The 20264-nt window shown below is 45.2% G+C and overlaps 2 protein-coding genes across 4 annotated transcripts in view; one reads left to right on the forward strand and one right to left on the reverse strand.

Moving 5' to 3' along the window:
• MCF2L2 (MCF.2 cell line derived transforming sequence-like 2) overlaps positions 1-20264 on the reverse strand; it is a 210982-nt gene that overhangs the window by 73533 nt on the left and 117185 nt on the right. The window lies entirely within an intron of this gene.
• Positions 178-14391, forward strand: B3GNT5 (UDP-GlcNAc:betaGal beta-1,3-N-acetylglucosaminyltransferase 5). 2 transcript variants are annotated; one of them, XM_028504525.2, is made up of 3 exons: positions 178-1222; positions 4177-4276; positions 12844-14391. In XM_028504525.2, exon 3 carries the CDS (start codon positions 13145-13147, stop codon positions 14288-14290), a length of 1146 nt encoding a protein of 381 aa, XP_028360326.1. In that variant the 5' UTR covers positions 178-1222; positions 4177-4276; positions 12844-13144; the 3' UTR covers positions 14291-14391. The 2 variants fall into 2 exon arrangements, with proteins under 2 accessions (XP_028360326.1, XP_035873640.1); XM_036017747.1 differs by having other exon boundaries at positions 178-457.

Below are 20264 nucleotides of genomic sequence, written 5' to 3' on the forward strand. Positions count from 1 at the left end.
ATTTTGTCTAGTGGTGTGCATTAAGTATGCTGGGCAGGGAAAACAGCTCGAAGAAGACATTACTGTGGATTCCAGCTCACAGTTGATCATCTGAGTATACCATCTTAATTAACTAAAGAGGCGCGTGGGAGCACTTCCTGGAGTTACCATGCACCCATCCTCACCAACACGCCGGGTTGGTGGCGGAGAGGCTCGCCAGGCTGGCCTTTGGCGAGGACGCCAAGAGGAGCGGGAAACTCGCACTGGCAGCACCCTGGGAGAGGCTCGGGGCTGCCGCGCCCCCACCCTCCGCCCAAGCCCCTGATTGGGTCCGCCCTTATCTGCCCACTCCAGCCGCGGGGAAATCGAGCGACATCCAGCGCTGACTGCCCAGTCCTCGCCCAAGACCAAGATAAAGTGGGCATGTTTTGTTCTTGATACCTCCAATTTGGGAGTTTAAGGAGCTGTGCTTGCACTGGTGAGTTTTGCTGTAAACTCTCTTTGAAATTAAACTGGGCTTGAAGGTAAAATCGTTGGGGAGCGGGGTGGTTCCTCTCCCCCGTTGCATTTTAAAACTAACCGCCACAGTGAAGTTTTTGTGTGCTGTAAATTAGAGTTTCCGTCCTTGGTCATTTCTGCCCCCTGAAGCTCACTGATTAAGTGGCGTGACAAGAGCTGTTGGTAATCAAAACTAGCCTGCTCTTAGAACTCTTAACTGTGAAAAGGAAAATAAAATGATGAGGGAACTGCAACTCAGTCAAAACTTACCTCCTTTAGATGAGGAGCTGTCGCTCGTTCTGAACGAGTGGGTATTCTGTCCCCTAATGAGAACTGTATCAAGACCAGTTGTTTCATATGTAATTAATAAGTGATCGATGATAAGATTAAAAAAAATTCCCCTACAGGCGACCGCATCCCAAATGGGGCCGAGGCCCCCGGGGGGTGGCAGTGCAGTCTTCTCTTCCGGATTGCTGCAAGGGGGGCGCTCTAAGCACGCTTCTGCGGCGAAGTCTCAACTTTCCCGATGGGTCGTTCTTTGTGCGGGGACCCGCGGCCGGCGGCGGGTCCAGCGCTCAGGTCTCCGGCCGCCCGGACCCCGCCCCGCCACGCCCCTGCCGGGCCGGCCGCCCCGCCGCGCCACGCTGGAGCAGCTCGGGACTTGGGAAAAGAGACTCAGATCCTCTGCCCGCGGCGCACCCGGCCAGGTCTCTTAGGGCCGCGAGGGGGAGAGAGTCGCGAGGAGGTGAGGTCACGCTCGTTCGCGAAGGGGGGTGCTCCGGGACTGCAAGTCAGAACGCGCGCTGGGCCGGCCGGCGAGGTTCCGCACCGGGAAGCCGGGGCGGCCCGACCCGCCGCGCGGCCCCACCGCGGGCCTCCCGGAGTGCGGCGGCGGGGAAGGAGGCGCGTTTCCTCCCGCAGCGCCTTTGTTAGCTCTGGCTGGGGGGCGGGCGCCAACGGCCGCGACCCCCAGGCCGAGCAGCCCGCCTGGTGCAGCAGGTAGGCTGGGGGGTGGGGGGCCGGAGCTCCGCTGGGGGCTCGGTTTCCCAGGGTCTGGCGGGTTCCCCTCCGGAGGGACCTCCCGCGAGCCAGCGGCCGCGATGCGGAGACTCGCCAGAGCGCGGGAGATCCGAGGCCTCGGTTTCCGGCCGGGGCGCCCCCCAGCCTCGCTGCTGCCCCGAAGCTGCAGGGATGGATCCGGGTAGAAAGCCTGCGTCGTGGTGGACATCAGGAACTGCCAGACTGGGAAAGCTGTCGGCGAGGAAGTGGGCAGGCAGGAGGAACTGGGAAAGGAGACCTCGTCCGAGCGGGAAGTTCTCTGCCAGTCTTTTTCTTTCTTAACTCTGCCGAATCTTATTTTGCATCCCAAAGTGACACAGTGAGGTACTTACTTAAATACTATATGGCTGAAAGTGGCACCGACTACACACCTTATATTTTTTCTTTCCCAGGGCTGGTTTTCATGGGTTGTGGGTCATGTTGAAGGGACACCTATGTTGAAACGACAGTGGCGGGTGGTGACTTGTAGCTCCTATTTAGGGTAATTCTCTGATGAAAGTACAGCCACTGGAATTGGATTTGTTCCTCTGTGCCTTTATTTTGGGAAACTTTGTCTGGTCTCTATGGGTGAAGGAGAGGGACGTGAGAAGCTGAAACTGACCCAGAAAAGGACGATTGAAGGTATTAAGTAGTGGCGCTGAAAAGATCCCATCCTGAACTTTCTGGAAGGGGGACTGGTGATTAGCAGCTAAGGGTTTAACTTTCTCAAAAGAAACTTATGGTAGATATTACATCTTGTTACAGGGGAGAGAGTGCTTCTTTTTTGGGGTCAACTCTTTCGTTTTAAAGCAAGATACATTCAATACCTGAAATATTTCCTTTATATACTTTAAATGGCCCTCTCCCTCCTGCTCCTTCTCTTTGCCTTCCTGTCCCCTGCCCTAGAGGCACTCTCCGTGAGTTTTTATTAAGCACCTTCTGAGGATGAGGCTGACTCAGCCTAACCCACCTGAGTCCTCCAGGGGCTTACCCGAACACCTCACCCCTGTATATAGGGATGAGTGTTATAAGAGGGCAAGTTCAAGCTGAAGCTCAGAGAAACTGTCCCTGGGGGAATGAGAAATGAGGGATGATTAGGAAGCATAAACGATATTGTACATAAATACTTTGCCCCACCCCCAAGCCCTCAAAAAGTGAAGAGTTTTCAAAATAAAGTATAGGCTATAGCAAATAAAAATGTCACTTTACGTTTCAACACGGTGGAGATCAAAGTTCCCTTTGATAAAAGACTGATTCAAATGATGTGATTGTAGGAAAAGAAAATAACTTTCTAATTCTCAAATATAGAACAGCTTGGATCATAACTCATGGGTTTTGAAATGGGTCATCTTTTAAAATGGGTCACTTTGGCTAGAATCATTGCACTTGGTGACTTTCAAATTTGTAAAAGTAGAGTTCTCTCTGAGGATCAGCTGCACGAGACTGTACAGAGAGAACAAAACAGGATGTGGTGGTGGTAGAAAGAAACTGGAAGAAATTCAGAAGGAAATTGTCTCTTCTCAAAGTAAAAAAAATGTGTCCTACCTGTTTGGAATTTTGTATGTGCTCAATCCAATAGTTCTAAGCTTTGCATTTGATGTCACATTATACCTTTGTGGGTGGTAATATTTCCATGGCCACTATTTTATTCCATTGTTAGAACGAACACTCCTGTGAAGAGATGCAGATCTTCCATCCATGTTCCAGAAATTGAGGCACAGCATGTTGTTACAAGAGCTCTGCTATTTGACATGGAATGTCTGCTAGCAAAGATTTAGCTAAACAGTGTCAACCTGGACTATCACAGTATGCACATATGTAGGAGGTGTACCAATCTTTATATTTAAAGACTAGAAAGTTGTTGATCTACTGAGATGATCACACTTTGAATAAACACAAGTGATTTTTTTAATAGTTTAAGGCTAAAAATTCAGAGGCTGACTGATCTGTAGTTTTCTACAGAAAGGAATGTTCTACCATGTCTACAGGTCATAAGCTTCCGAGTTAAAAGACTATTACACAACTTGAGATCCACCTAAGATTTCATAGTTTGTCTTTTATTCCTTTCTTCCAGTTCTTTCTACAACTTTTTGAAAGTTCTCTAGACAAAGTAAGTTAAAAGGTTGACCGAACTCAGGTTTTCTCCATAATTTACACGATCTTATAACCTTTGGTCTTGTCATCATTACTGAAAAGTATTTTTAAGTGCTTGCGGGAATGCTATTGTTCTTCCCTGTCGGGGACAATGGAAGACCGTGTTCCATCACTTAGTAGTAATATGTGTTTGGAAAGTAGGAAGTGGCCCTTGGCAGTCAGATCAGTGTTTAAACAACTCATATCTAATAAATATTTTTTGAGAAGGATATTGAGAGTATAGCTCATCATTTTGAAAGGAAAACAATCCCTGAAGGCTATCAGCCTTCTGCTATCTAAACCATCTTGGTAAAGATGCATGAACAATTTCTAGTTAGTGTATATTGAACACCTGATCTGCACCGTACTTTGTCAATAGATTATCTCAAATGATCCTTAAAAAACACTGTGGTGTGTGGTTTAGAGACAAGTCAAGCTCAGGAGACCAGTACATGGAAGTACCAGAATATAAATCTACTTTTGTTCATTTTCTAAAACTCTTGGTTATTTACTCTCTTGCCTCCATAGGTTGGTTCCGGGTTGCACTGGATCATTTACTCTGATAAGGGATCTACCCTGGAAACATCACTGAAGCTTTCCCAGCATCCCACCTGTGACCTATCACACAGTACGTGAGAAAATAATATGTGTTGAATTAATTAAATGTATGCATTACCTATTTTCAGGGCTGCCCAGCATAATGCCTGGAGCAGGGTAGGTGTTTAATAAATGGTAGCTATCTTACTATAATAAACGTTGATTAAAATGAGACAGAACTATATCATATATACCTAATATTTTACACCATTATTTACTGAGTGAACCCTCAATCAAATGTTGTTTCCAAATATAATGCTCAGAACAGGACATATGCGATGCCATTGGATGATGGGCTTGTATGTAGTGCATATGTAACAGGTTTATACTGAGTTAGATTGTCAACTTGTTTCTAAATCACTATTTTTCCTATCATAATTTGACCTCAGCTCTTTATGACTCTTCTTCCTTCATTTCACCCATTACTTATTCATCAAATACTTGCTTAAAATGTGTCCTCTGAGCCCTGTGTTTTTTTCTCTCCTCTTGTTCCCTCCTTCTTACCTCTCTGTTTTTAAACCCCTTTGCCACTTTGGCTCTTCTCGCTTAAATCCCCTAATCTTCTTTGTGGAGGAAGGACTTCATGCACCCAAAGGACACAGACTCACAAGGCCACTTTGCCCATTGTCTAGTGCCACTGGGATCAAGAAGAGGAAGCAGGGAAGATGGAAATGCAGGGTTAGGGAAGGGTATGTTACAAAGAAAATGAGAACAAGCTCTGACTATATATGCAGGTAGCAGGTAGCAAAACACAAGGGACTCCAAACAGTGAGTGAATTCTTCACCTTCCTGGGCCGCTTCTCTTGGCCCTGCTCCACCTGCTCCCTGCCCTCCCACCCTGATGGGAGCTCCAGGAGGGGCAGCTGGGCCAGCGCCAGGAAGGAGGGGTAGGCAAGGAGCTACTGGTCGGGACCTGGACCCATGCTGGAGTTTATGGGGCTGCCAGGGCGTCTGAATTTATGGAGATTATGTGGTGAACCCCATGCCTCTGTACCTCAGTTTCTTCTTTTGTAAAACGGGGTGATCGCTTCTCCCGCAGAGATTGCTGTGGGACGCACAGAGTGGTGACTACATATGTAAAGCCGGTGCTGTGCAGTGAACACGCCCGTGTCAGTGACTTGCCAGAGTGGGTGAGAGAAGTTTGCTTCTTAGGTAGGCAAGAAAAAAACTGACAAGAATTGTATCTGAAAGGGCAAGCAGCCCTGTCAACCCAGACAGCTGTGCTCAAGAATGAATACAGAGGGCCCAGCTTAGAAAAGCAAATGTTTGACCTTTACGAGGCCTGCTTTATATTTCAGCCTTTTTGTTTGTTTCAAATTCCATATACTCATCCTTGTTACTGGCGATTTTTAATGACTTTTAATATAGCTCCTGAAATATAATAACACATACTCTGTGGTCCTGTGCCACCCGTTTCCTTAGCACCTGTCTTTACTTAGGGTCCGTCTGTATTTGTTCGTTCGTTTGGTATTTCCCTGTCTTTATTTTTCCCGTAACCAGCAAACAAAAACTGACACCTTTGTTTAACTTACAAAGAAATATATAACTTAATTTATTCGATGTATGGGTGAGGTGCTTGTTATAGGATTTGCATTGTTGGTTTTCATAACCCAGATTTGCTTTCGTCCCCCACCTGTGCTTGCTGTGTTGGGATATAAAGCATTGAGACTAACACTGAATTAAGAACTAACTCTTAAAATGGATTCTTTGTGGAGGGATGACAACCCCAAATGACTTCTAATCTTTGCTCATGGCTTAAGCAAAAATTTCATAGCTAGTCACAGCCACAACACACCTAACGTTAACTGTTGGGTAGGATTTTTCTCTCTTTACGTGCCTCATATTGAAAACACTCAATTTGATTAAAGAATAAATTGCCCTGACTCGTGTGGCTTAATTGGTTGGGTGTCATCCCACAAAGTGCAAGGTTGGTGGTTCGATGCCTATTCAGGGCGCATGTCTGGGTTGCAGGTTTGCTTCCCCATTGGGGCACATACAAGAGGCAGCTGAAAAATGTTTTTTTATCACATTGATGTTTCTCTCCCTCTCTTTCTCCCTCCCTTCCCCTCTTTCTAAAAATAAAATAAATAAAATCTTTAAAAGAAGAATACAATAAATTTGAGAGAATTTGTGAGCTTCAAATTCTGGGTTGCTTCCTTCCTCCTTGAGCAAATAAAATAGGCAAATAGTACTAAACAGAAACATGTCGTGTTTCTCAGCACCAATTACCACAACTCATTTAAGAAATGAGAAAAGTCTATAAAAATCAAATTATGGCCTTTTCAGTAAATTTAGGGCTTTTTATTCCTCACTCCTTTTAACACAGCAGTTTGACTCCTGAGGACTGGCCCTAGCTGTGTTTAACAGGGAGTAGAAGATCAGACAAGAGAGATAAAAATTCTTGGAATGTAAAGCAAAATGTAAGATAAAGATGGGATGGAAAACGTTATGCCCAGACACAAAACAAAACTTGTGTTTCACCTGGGACTCTGTCATAAAAGTTCAAACGTAACAGGTATGGAGTACTGAGCCTCTGTTTTTCAGTTGTGACTTAGAGGAGCATCATTAGTTTATGGTCATACTTTTACCACTTTTCAACGCTGCGCGCCAAGTGAGCGCCTCACGTGCCTCGCCACGGTCCCGGCCCTGACCTTCGGTGTGACTCAGAGAGGGGGTGGAGAGGGTCGGCGAGCCTGGGGAGTCCTGACACACGTGGGGAGGAGAAGCTGACAACGCGTGAGGTCTTCTCCTTTCTCTATGAGGCAGGAGGGAAACGAAACACATCAGCTCAGAGGGACAAGGACAGGCCTTGGGGGAGGGGAAGCCCTAGCATGGCTGGTGCAGAGCCTGGGAGAGGAAGACGGTCCAGGATAAGTGAAAGACAGTCACACAGCATGTGCCCTGCCTGCAGCTAGAGACTGCCATTTGTGGTGAGGCTGCCTGCCTGGTGGGTCCCATGCTTCTCCAGCAGCCTGGCAGGTGTGGTAGGAGCAGAGAAGTTGGGAGTGACCCAGGGTCTGGGTTTGTTGGATGGAAGGACAGGAACCAAGGAGAGGATGGCAAAGGTGCCAGATGGTCCTCATCTGAGATGGGAGGTGGGTAAGAAGAAAGGTCAGGAGCTTGCAGGGTGGGGTGAGGAGGTTACTGTGCAGTGGACAGAGTGCTTTAAATGAATATACAGAGGATGTGGTTGAAGAGTGAGTGTGTTGGAGAGTGTGTGTGCTGAAATTCAGAGGGAATGGAGTTCCCAAGTGAAGCCACACAAAGGACTTTCTTGCTGATGAGCTGTCTTGTGCAGAGTGGAAAGGGAATGTGAGCTCAGTGGTACACACAACATGAAATAAAGTTCCTTAAACTTCTGAGGGCCTTTATGCTCAGAGAGCCCACCACATCTGCAGTCCCGTCTGCCTCCATCTCATCACCGGCTGGACTTCCCTCCCCAGCACCTCACACTCAGCACAGTTGAAAACCAAACAGATCCCCTCACTTCAACTCAGGAAACCAGTGTTCCCTCCTCTGTCAGCCCTGCTTCCAACTCGACCCCTCTCCTCCTCCTTGACCCCCATCCCAGATCGCTCCTCACGTGCTGCTGAGCTTCTGTTTTTCTTCAGAGGGTCTTCTTCATTCCTTCATCCCTCCCCACTCCCACTGCCCAGACTAGGTCCTCCTCACCTCATCTGCATCAACAGGAGGCCCTGACAGAACCCGGGTCCTGATCCCCAGCCATCTGCGTTCCTCCTGCATGCGATCCCTTTTGCACAAGGCTTACTCCATAGTGACAAGGAAGCTGTCATTGAAAAGGAGAACACAGACTCCTGTCCTGTGACTTCCTGCAGCCCACGGCACGCACTGGCTCCTCTGCCTTAGGGTCCAGGTCCCCCCGAGCCGCCCCCACCTGCCTGCTCTCAAACACATGCCTGGTCCTCAGGTGTCGCCCCCACTGCCACTCTCTCCCTTCTGGCCTCCAACAGACGGCCTCTCTTCCCACAGCCTCCCAACCCCGCTCGTCCTCAGCCCCTCCTGCTCCAACAGTCTCTGCTCCCTGCTCCCAGGGATGCCTTTCCTGTGCCTGGAGCTGGTGCTGCCCAAATCAGTGCTGACACCATCTGTCCCTTTGTGTCATCCGTCCCTTTGTGTCATCCGTGGGAATGGCGGCAGCATGGGGGCCCCATGAGTCTCATCCCGAGTGGACCGTAGATGCCTGCCCACTGGAGACTGGAAGACCCCACTTCACGACCCCCACCATGCCCAGGGCAGCTGGTGCCATGGCCCATGTCAGACACGTGCAGGATTCATGGGAACGTTGGGCACTGAGGTTGTTTAACTTGAACTTACAGCACAGACCTCACTGTCTTGACTGAAACTTCAACATTGTAGCAGCTTTGCCTGCTATTTTAGGGTCACTTATGTGGACTCGACAAAGAAACCAGTTGACAGCATGGGTGGAGCACAAAAGGGAAGAGTCAGGGGCCATGCAGGGAAACGTGTGGCCACTGCGAGCACTAGCTCATTTTTCCAAATGCTGGGAGCGCCCCCTCGGGAAGAAGGATTGTTGGGTGACTGAGGGTGCCCAGCTCCCGTCTTTGCTGGCGTTCCTGCTTCTGCTCTCCTCTTCTGAGTTAAGGGGATATCCTTTCCTTCTCAGTACCCACAGAGCAAGCCCAAGTCATTTCCAAACATTTGCATATTTTTCTTTAAGCAGTTCTCTGTCCTGGTCTCTCCCACAGTCTTTCCTGCTTCCTGCCTTCAGCAGGCTCTGAGTCATCATCTGTGATTTCTATGTCCCTTCATTAACAAGACATTGAAATTCACTGCGATTTGCAGATGAAGTCACCAAATCAGAGTGCAGTGAGGGGTACCCCAGGTTATACAATAAATCTGGTCCCCAGGGGGGTAGCCCTGGAGTGTCCAGCCTGTTGGTTGGTCATTGATCAGAGCTGCAGGCTCACAAAGGAAGCTGCACCCGCAGCATTCTGCTGTGGACACGCTGAGCTTTGCAAACATTGTTGGGATGGCTTTGTTTCCCTTGGGGCCCAGCCCTTTCTTTCCCCAGGTCGGGCAGGTCTGTGGGCTGCTGCCCAGGCCCCTCCCCAGCACTTTGAATACAGGAGCCAGAAGATGCACTTCTGAGAAGCTGTAAGACTGCGAATCAGGAAAGTGGGCATCAGTGGCCTGTGTGTGGTCTCCATGAGCAAAGCCGGAGTTAGGGGCAACATTGTTTAGTTTTAATTAATTTAGATCACAGAGATGCTTTTGCTTTTGGTTGAGAAAGGCCACTTAGTAACTATGTTCCATTTGGAGGAGTTCAGGTGTTTTTTTGTTATAAAAGAGAAGCTGGATACTATAAAAGAGTAGTTTACCTTCCCCAAATCTTCATTCCCCTGGTCATTACCAGCCCTGGAGTTTAGTTCTGATCAATGTAAGTGGTGGGTGTACAATTCAAGCTACCGCAGGTGAAGAACCCTTGTTTCAGAGCTTTATCTGCTGTAAAACGAAGTAAGGAGCATGGGTCGTTGGCTCCTTGTCAGGTTCTTTGTCATTTTTCAGGAGACCGTTCTTACTCTTTGAGGTCAATTGGGAACAGTTGAAAGAAATATAGGAAAATAATGTAAATATATAGATATGTGGTGGGGTGAGATGGGGGCATAAAATAAGTGTTGGGGGCTGGCTGCTGAGTTGCAGTTAATGTTAGCGGCAGCAACACCCCAACCCCGTTCATCGGAGAGAGACTAGGGCCTCTGTGAGTCCGGCGGCCATGAGGGGCCGAGGAGTCAGGCTTGTGGGCTGATTGTCCCCCAGAAGGTCAGACGGCCGAAGAACCGTGAATGGGTGCCACGTGCAGCTGCTCAGAAGTTGACAGCTGTTTTTGCCCATGGTTCCCAGGGTTACTCTCCCCTTTGTTTCCTTTGCAGGGTCTATTGGAATAGAAGCTGCAGGTTAGTTTCAACTGAGAATTTTCTCAGAATTCTTCAAGACATGCTGTCTTAAAAATCTGCCGTTAAGAATTCTCTGTTACTTTGTGTCAGGTGTCCGGTTCCTCGATGTGTGTGGTGGAGGAGGCAGAGGTGCTTTCTGCCTTCAGAGGGAGCGCTGAGAAGGCTGACAGGAAGTCTCCCCATGCCTCCACCAGTGAAAACTGAGTCTGCAGAGTGCAGGCAGATGCCAGCCCTGGAGGCTGCTGTTTCCTGCTGTCTTTCGTGTCCTCTAGAGCGTTCTGTCTGTCACCTGCCAAACCCAGGCGGAAATGACTGGTAATTGATCTGTCCCTTACAGCAGTATTTCTCACCTTTTTGACGGTGAAGCACAATGACAGTGCATATGACATTACAACCCCGAAGGTACTACATTCAGTACTCTCTTCATTTTCCTTTTTTAATGCTGGTTGCCACTTCCTACCTGGAACCAGCCATGTTAAAATCTATGCCCTAGGGGATAAGATGTTCGGTGCTGATTATCTCTGGAAGAAGTCTCAGTGGGGCTTGACTCTCACCTCTGGTTTTCCTTGAACTTCTGTGTGCCTGGCCTTTGCAGCAGTCACCCTAACATGTGGTAATCTGGGGGGCTGGGAAGTACGGCTGGAGGCAAAAGGCTTGAAGTCTGAAGGAAGCCCCACGGCCAAGGTTAGGAGGACACTGCAGGGCACTCAGTGGGGTGCATTTGGTTTCCTATTGGGTGCAAAGGATACGGGACTTGAGGATGAGGTCTTTGGGCACATAAATGGGGCCTCTGCCCTGAGCCTGGGATGTGGGCTCAGCTACTCAGCCACTCAGCCAACGTTGATCTTGTGGAGCTTGCATTGTCCTTTCTATGTCAATCTATTGATAGCCCAGGAGATCAATGTGTCAGCCCTGGGGGGAGAGCCTCCTTCCTCAGGGCAGAGGATGTAGTTGGTCATGGTAAGCACTGGGGACAGAATCATTCAGGGAGGCAGGTGCTGTCTCCTAGTTACAGAAGGAGGTCATAACTGGCTAGGCATCCTGACCCATAGTTCTTCCCAAGCAACTAGCTGTTTGATTGAAAGGTGGCTCCACCCCCAAGCATGCCTTTTTGCACCAACATCCAGAGAGCGCCTACTAGGTGCCAGGCGCTAACTTGGGTGCTAAGAGTAGGCTATCTACAACACCATGTCTTGCATCAAGGAGTTTATAGCGTGATTGGAGGCAGCAGCCTCAGTACAGGAAGATAGGTAGAAGAAGGTGCTGGCAACACAGATAAGAAACATCTTTGGCAAGGGATGGCTCCAATTCAGACTTCCCAGAGACAGACACAGAACTCATTCAGGATTAGTAGACTTCTTATTGGCAAGGAGAGGAGGCCACAGGACAGCTGGTAGAAAGGCTAGCATGTATGAGATAAGCAAGTGTTGCTGAGCTTTCAGCCAATAATTTGGTATTGTTGTGGAGAGCATCTGAAAGGGTGTAAGGAGCTCAGTTCGTCTCACGGCTAGATCTGAGTTGTAGAAAGGGTGCTCTGCCTGGAGAGTAGAGGAGGGCGTGGCCAGGGGTCATTTAGTCTACTGCCCAGTTCGGGGTGAGAAGTGATGATGGCATGAGGGGTGAAGAAAGATTTAGAAGAAGCAATTCACAGGATTAAATAACTGGATATGGAATGGAGGAAAAGGAAGACTTTCAGATTTCTGACAGATACACGAAATATAAGCAGACACAAATAAGGAGAAAATGGATTTGGCGGGCTTTGGCGGGGAGTCCAGTAGAATGGGTTAGAAATGGCAGCAGCGTGCCCATGTGTCAGGTAAATTACCTCTCTACCTCTCTCTGTACATCTGTGTATGTCCCATTTAATGTACATGACGACTTTGAGTTCAGCGGTGTTATCCCAGTGTTTCAGGTTTCTGGGTTAGATGCACGACACAGTGCCACAAACAGCAGGTGCCTGAGCGTGCATGGTCTTCACATCTCCAGACGGCAAGGATGGCAGTTTGGGGCTATAATTCTACAGCTTCCTAGTTTCAAATATGTTAGATTCAAAGTATCTATTGAGTTACCAAATGAAAACGTAAAGAAAGAACATGCCTACATAGATTTGGAGCTCACACGGTCATTTGGGTTGGAGAGAGTTTGGACTATGCTTTTGAGAAGCATATCTCCACTCCTTGATTTTGAACCTGGATTTTAAAATGAAAGCCTTACCCTAATCCCTGCCCTGCCTGGGGCACACTTTATTGGATCTTTACTATCAACTTTTCATCATTCATCTGTTTGGCCTTGAACTGTACAGCTGTTTTCATCCTGACTCTATTTCAAATCAATATAGTCATGGATATACCCATTTGAAAGATTTGAACTTTAAGTGTATAAGAAGATAGCCATTCGGAGGGCTTTTTTTTTTAAGGTTGAGAAGGGAAAAAGATCTCTGTATTCTGAGTGGGAAAACAGTAGAGAGTTCTCCTTTCCCTTTCCCTCTGCTCCCCTGAAAGGTAGACAGCCGTCTGCCCCTCTAAGTGCTAGCTGCCTCATCTCCTTTTGTCCAGGGCCATTCTGTTACATTTAGTTGATAAGGTGTTAAGAGTAGTTTATTTCTTTTCGGTAGCCCATTCATCCATTCACGTGTCATCTTGTCTCATCCTGACTCCAATAGGGTGCACCTGACCTTCACGACAGGACGTCCACGAGTGCCTGCGTGCAGCCTGCCGGCCGGCTCAGAGAAGGATGCCAGGGTGGGGGTGCGGGGACGTGCCCGGGTCCTCACCCTGCGGTGTGTCCGAGTCTTTCACAGTCTTAGCAACAATGGTATCAAAAGAAAATATTTTGTGAAATAAGAAGCTCCTTTGACATTTTTAATGACCAACCTATCTTAAGATGGACACCTGCTCCATAGAATGTGAAGTTCCATGGTCTCGAAGAAGCAAATGCCCGTTTAACACTGATTCTAAATAAACATGGACATCAGAATGCTTGTTAGTGGCAGAAGAGTGAGAAAGTGGCATTTTCTCCAGTTATGTGCCACTTGTTTTATCCTGAGCCTCATGGTGTTTTGGGAACCGTTTAATAACCACATTGTGAGCCACATGAAGTCCTACTCTTACCGATACCTCATAAATAGCTACAACTTTGTGAATGAGAGCCTGTCTCTGAAGCACAGCGAGGATGGGGCTACTCGCTACCAATACTTGATTAACCACAGGGAGAAGTGTCACGCACAAGACGTCCTCCTTTTACTGTTTGTGAAGACTGCTCCCGAAAACCACGCTCGACGTTCTGCAATCAGGAAAACGTGGGGCAATGAGAAGTATGTTCGGTCTGAACTTAATGCCAACATCAAAACTCTGTTTGCCTTAGGAGCACCTTCTAGCCCACTGACAAGAGAAGCACTGCAAAGGAGACTGTTTGAGGAAGACCAAGTGTACAATGATATAATTCAGCAAGACTTTGCCGATTCTTTCTATAATCTTACTCTTAAATTACTCATGCAGTTCAGTTGGGCAAATACCTTTTGTTCCCATGCCAAATTCCTTATGACTGCTGATGATGACATATTTATTCACATGCCAAATCTTATTGAATACCTCCAAGGCTTAGAACAAATTGGCGTTCAAGACTTTTGGATTGGTCGTGTTCATCGTGGGGCACCTCCCGTTAGAAACAAACACAGCAAATACTACGTCTCCTATGAGATGTACCAGTGGCCGGCTTACCCTGACTATACTGCTGGAGCTGCCTATGTGATCTCTAATGATGTCGCTGCCAAAGTCTATGAGGCCTCACAGACACTTAACTCCAGCCTTTACATAGATGACGTGTTCATGGGCCTCTGTGCCAATAAAATGGGGATAGTACCACAATACCATGTGTTTTTCTCTGGGGAAGGTAAGGCTCCTTATCACCCCTGCATCTACGATAAAATGATGACATCTCACGGACATGTGCAAGATCTTCAGGACCTTTGGGAGGATGCCACAGACCCTGAAGTAAAAACCGTTTCAAAAGGATTTATTGGCCAGATATACTGCAGGATAGTTAAAATATTTTACCTGTGCAGGTTGACCTACGTGGACACATATCCTTGCAGGGCTGCTTTTGTCTAATAGTACTTGAATGTCGCGTGTTCTCACTGTCACTGAGCCAAACCTGAATGCGAAACCTTTAAATGTCCATCTGTACCCTAAGTGAAGTATGAATAGGAGAAGAACAAGGAAATATTTTGAAAGCCCAGTCTCTCACAAGATTTCTTTGATTCTAGAAGCTATTCAGTATAACTTAATGTACTTCATTGCCTAAATTCATTTCAAGGAATTTATATTTAAAATCTTTTTTTAAATCCTCACTTGAGAACATGGTTTTTTTCCTCCCAAATTGATTTTTAGAGGTTGGGGGGGGAGAGAGAGAGAGCAACATCAATGTGAGAGAGAAACATTGATTGACCGGGGATCGAACCCACAACCTAGGTATGTGCCCTGACTGGGAATTGAACCCACAGTCTTTTTGGTGTACAGGCTGATGCTCCAACCAGCTGAGCCACCCAGCCAGGGCTCAGGGAATTGATATTTAGAAAAGGTTTATGAAAACAAAACTAAAGAGAAATTCAAGTTCCCAGTGCCATATGTAAATGTGAAGTGTAGAGAAGTTATTAAGGAATCTTGCTGTTAGAATAACTGCATTTGGAAAATACTAAATGTGCAGGATAACATTTCAAAGAAAGGAGTGTATTGTCAAACTAGGTATAAAAGTTAATTTTTATTGAAGAGCACTTGATGGAAACGGTGGGGGCCAGGGAGGATCAGCATAGGAGAAAGTACCTGGATCTGGTAAAGGAAGGTTGCGTGTTCTTCAGAGGAGATTTAGGAAAATTCACAGCAGGTCCTGGAATAACCTGGTTTTGTTAGGCCTCATTTTATAGTGTTGATGAGATGCTGTTGGAATGTAACTCTTGTTTATATCCATTAACCTACTGTAAAATTGTTTCGTTATACATTGTTCTGCAGCAGTTCTGACAACTTACTGAAAATGTTAAGTGAGAACTTACAGTACATTTTCTTCATGAACAGCCAAATCACCTATTGTTATATCCCTGTAGCTGTTTTACCTAGATGGTGCTGGAGCCATTTAAAACATTTATGTCTTGTTTTTCAAAGTTTAACGTATAATTGGAGAAGTCATTAGCTCTGCCCTAATTGGTACTTTATGCTTTTTTTAAGTCATTAGAAAGTAACACAAAACAGGGGGAACTTGTTACCCATTGGGTTCTTTTGTGGGGAGAAATCATTGCTAATTCAAATAAGCTGGTTTTAATTCAATGAATTTTTCAACTGGTTTTTAAATATTCAATATAGGTTTGTTTCAAGGTAGTTATTTGAATGTAGTTTGCATAGAGGAATATAAGACTTCAAAAAGGAAAGAAAGAACATTAAACGCCTCTTTCCTCCATAATTTATAAAATAAAATTCTTAGTATCTAAATTATAATGATTACTAAAATAACCCCACCCCTCCCCAACAAGGTCTATAAACCACAGTGCTTTTTGTTTAAAGTTCAGATTTTAAAATTGAGGGTATTAAACATCACATCAAAGCTATAGTATCTTTTTAAAAATATATTCTTTTATCAAAATAACTATCAGGTATTTTCAGCTTTTAAATATTTCAAACTTGAAATTGGAATGAAAGGTGGAAAAGTGGCCAGAATGAGGTTTAAACCATGTGTAAAGCTGTGTGCTCCATATAATCAAAGAGACGTGGCTGAGATCTAACAGAGTAAGGGTCTCCTATCTGACAAGGCAGGGTAGCAATGTGACCACGATGCAAATGACCTTCTCTCACTACAGAAAGAACTAGGTGATGTATGTTACTAGGAGGATTGTATGAAGGCCAAAATAACAACTTCAACAAAAGCTGTTGTACTGATCATAGAAACTTTGTCTGCAGAGGTGTCTGTTAGGGAAAACTAAGGTGTTTCTCTCATTTAATTAGATAATTAATGTTTGAAACATGGAAAGCAAAATAATTAAAAAAAGAATTCTCAGTAAACACAACTAGATGATGGCATATATAATTTTTTGCAGGTAGCTCTTTAATGTTTATGGAATTAAATTTTTTCTTTCAAACATTGATGCTCATTTATACTGATTGCTCAGATAATTCAGAATTTTTAACTAATGTCAAAACTATAGTGTTAACCATTCTAGTCTGCAGTTGCTTTAGGTTCAGGGTTTTTAGATCATTACAGTTTAAATTTTCTGATGAACTTTAAAAACTGCAGAGAATAAAAGCACATTTTGACAAAGCAGATTTGTAATTAATTTTTATTTGTTCTTTCATAACCATTTGCCTTTTGGCCATACACATAGACTGTGTATCTATACTCGTAACTTTAAATTTCTCATTGGATGAAATCATCAGTATCTCTGGCCATTGAAATGATCTTGTTTACAGTAATACTTTGGTGAAACAATTATTTATTTATGAGAGCGTTCTCCTCAAATGTGTTCATCTTTTTATTTCTGCTTAGAACACTTAATTTAAAGGAAATATGAAGGCACTTCCTTTTGTAACAAGAAGGATATTGCTAGATGCTTCCTTCATCAGACTTAACATGCTGAGAAGAATATTTGTAAATACAGTAAAAGGCTTCCAACCTTCTAAAAAGGAAGATAAAACTTTGGTGCTCCAATGCAAGGCTGTCTTAAAAACCACAAACAAAGGGATAATAGACTGTCAGCCTGGATGGTCACTCAAGCAGAAAAGATGGCTGTACACAGTGTTATTGTTAAAAACATTTTACCTCTTGGTTGGTTTGCATCTTGTTTTTCATATTAATTTTATACCAAAATGTTAAATAATTATATTATTTGAATTTTGCTTATATGTCAAAATAATTTGTGTTTTTTAAATAAATCTGTGATTTACAATAAACAGCTTGAAAATTGTCAGCAGATGTGTATTTTCATAAGAGCTTTTAAACTCCTGTGTGAACAGCATTTGTTCATATATCATAAGCTTGTTCTGTTTAAGATCAGAGAGGCCTCTAGGACACAGCCATAATCCTGCTGCGTGCAGACGTGCTGCTGTGCCCAAGGTAGAAGACGTGCATGTCCTCTGCCTCGTGGAGCCACCTAAATTGCCTCTTTGGTTTGTGAAATGATTTATGTCGGAATGCCTAATTGAGGGAATGCTCCTAATAGACTATTTAGGAGGGGAGAACGTAACCTGGAGCCATAGTGCCTTAAGACACTATTTGAAAAGGTCATACTTTCCTTTCATTTGATGTCGTGAACTGTCTGAAAATAGATTCAAATTTAGCCCTAGTCTCGCAATGTCAGGAATGTTTTCAGGTCCTCCCTCTGGATGGCTGGTGCTTCGGTGTATTTGTACATAGAGTTTTCTCATCTGCTTCTCACCTGATTCATGCCTGTTTCTTGGAATAGTATATGCTGTGATTGAATCTGTACATTTTTTTAAGACTTGGAAGCACCTGAATTATTTGGTTATAGTGGAACTTTTTATTTGCAAGGCATGGATGGGGTGTTTGTAGCTGGAAATAAATGATGACCACCTGGACAAATTAATTAACTTGACCTCTATGTCGGACTGCAGGTGAACATCATAGCTGCAATGAAAATGAGACCAGAGAACTCCTGATATGCAGGGTTAGTCATTCTGCTGTAATAATGAGAGAAATGTTAGGTGTCTTCCTGACTTTCCTGCAGTCACTGCATGGCGTAGTGAAACAAGCCTCAATTCAAATTTCTTTATGATAATCCTTTGCTCCAGAACTCTAAGCTCCTTACTGCCTCCAGCATCAAATCAAATCTCTTCTACCTCATTGTCAAGGTCTTAGGTAATCTTCCTTTCCTTCTTCATTCCCTGTAGCTTTATTTTTCCCACTGCCACTATTATCCATTACAAATCTCAGTCGTGACCATGCCTGTGAGTTTGTTTCCCTTGCCAAGAACACCATTTCCCCTGTATCTGTTGACATCTTGGAAACCAAGTCCTAACTGTTCTATTAAACATCTGTCCTCCCCCAAAATAGCCATTATTATATACACTTACCATTTATGTTAATTTGGTACCTACTAATTGTTTCATGTGTGTTTTCCAACTAAAGTCGAGTCCTGAAGGTAGGGACTGTGTACAGTGCTACCACACAGTGCTTAAAAATGCTTTTTTCATACATAATAAAGTAACATTATTCTGGCTAGCCATCCAAATATGAAGATAAATTATTCAGAACCCTGAGAGTACGTGGAAGCTATGTTCACATCCTCCCAGGACCAAACTGGACTTACAGCTAAATTATAGAACAATCATCCAAAATAGCCAACTGCAGATTAGCTGAAGAAAAGGTTTATAACCAAGGATTTACATAAGAAGCCACGTCAAGATTGGTAGGAAGGGCAGAGATACAAAAAAGTTTGGCCCGCTCCCATGGGTGACAGCTGAGGTTTCGGAGGGATATCACAGCTGTGGGGGTGGGGGGGTTCCCCCTGAAAAGTGTGGAATCTAAACCCAAAGTTGGGCTCCCAGCCCAAAGCACCAGAACTGGGGAAGGTGCCCACATAACATCTGGATGTGAAAAGCAGTGGCATTTCTGCCTGCCAGGGAGAGACAGGAGTCTACTAGAGACACAGGCGTCCTCTTAATGGTTCGCAGCCATTCACCCTCAGCTGCACTGGAACAAGGGCATAGCAAACTAGAATTGTGTGAGGAGAGTCAGGTTCGTGCTCTATGGTGAGAGCTGAAGGGTCAGCCACCAGTGTGCCTGTGCTAAGTCATTCTGTATCACAGATGCCATCTTTGTTGGGTGGAGCAGTCCCCTTTGTGCTGCATCAGCTTGTGGGAAAGCAATAGCCCACCCTCTGGATTCCCTCTTGCCCCATCGTGTGCAGCTTATGTCTGCTGAGGAGTACAGCTAGAAGCTCTTGCAGTGACTGCGTCTAACAGGCAGCTGGCAGGCAAAGGCAGGTGGAGGTGAGTCTCCAGGTGCTTTAGGACATTTTCTGTCCACCCCTTAGACTGGTGCTAATAAAGCTGGCCTTGGTGTGCAGCTTGGTCCTTTCTGTACACACCCAGGCCTAGCAGTGGCAGCCTCAAACTGGACTGCTGATAGCTCCAAACAGGTTACCCAGGGCCAGTCATGGGTAGTGTTTGACATTGATCTACATCAGAGTCCCTCCAAAGAGGCCCCAGAATAAGCACACCCAGTGGGCAGCTTCAGACAACAACAGAGCAGGATCCAATAAGCTTCAGAAATGGCACATCTGAAGAAAGATCTTGGGGGGCACCAAGCCCTGCTGGGGCTAACTCCAATTCATGTGCTCAGCATCCACACAGCAACTTGCACACTGTAGTCAGGGTTGAACCTCAAGTAAGCCAGCCTGAGGGTTGGTCCCACACACAAACGGGCCAATAGCAATCAAGACTCAATTACAATAGGAGGGCTCACATAACACACACAAGGGACATTACCAGAGCACCAGCAAAGATGATGAGGGAGACTGCCCCATGGAACCCCACAGGACACCTACTACATAAGTCCACCCTACCAAGATGGGGAGTCATAGCAAATCTCCCTGTTACATAGCAACGAACACAAAGAGGCAGCCTAAATAGAAAGCAAAGAAAGAGGTACCAAATGAAAAAGAAAAGAGGAAAATACATTAGAAAAAGAGCTAAATGAAATAGAGGAAGGCTATTTATCAGATATAGAGTTCAAAGTAATGATTATAAGGATGCTCAGCAACACGAAAAGGGACATAGAAGCCATAAAAAAGGAGTAGTTAGAAATGAAAAATACAGTATCTGAAAAGAATACATGAAGGAATAAACTGTAGGTTGGATTAAGCAGAGAATCAAATCAGTTATTCGGGAGACAAGGTAGAAAGAAACACCCAATCAGAGCAGCAAAAAAGAAAAATGGATTTTAAAAAGTAAGAATAGTTTGAGGGAACTTTGGGACGACAGGAAGCATAACAATATCAGCATCATAGGGGTACCAGAAGAGGAGAGAGAACCAAGGATCAAGGACCTATTTGAAGAAATGACCCAAACTTCCCTATACTGG

Source organism: Phyllostomus discolor, chromosome 2 (genome assembly GCF_004126475.2).
Source record: "Phyllostomus discolor isolate MPI-MPIP mPhyDis1 chromosome 2, mPhyDis1.pri.v3, whole genome shotgun sequence".
In the NCBI taxonomy this organism is placed as follows: domain Eukaryota; kingdom Metazoa; phylum Chordata; class Mammalia; order Chiroptera; family Phyllostomidae; genus Phyllostomus; species Phyllostomus discolor.

Bases quoted from the DNA above. Each gene is read 5' to 3' on its own strand.
- B3GNT5 (XM_028504525.2), top strand. From the start codon at position 13,145: ATGGACATCAGAATGCTTGTTAGTGGCAGAAGAGTGAGAAAGTGGCAT.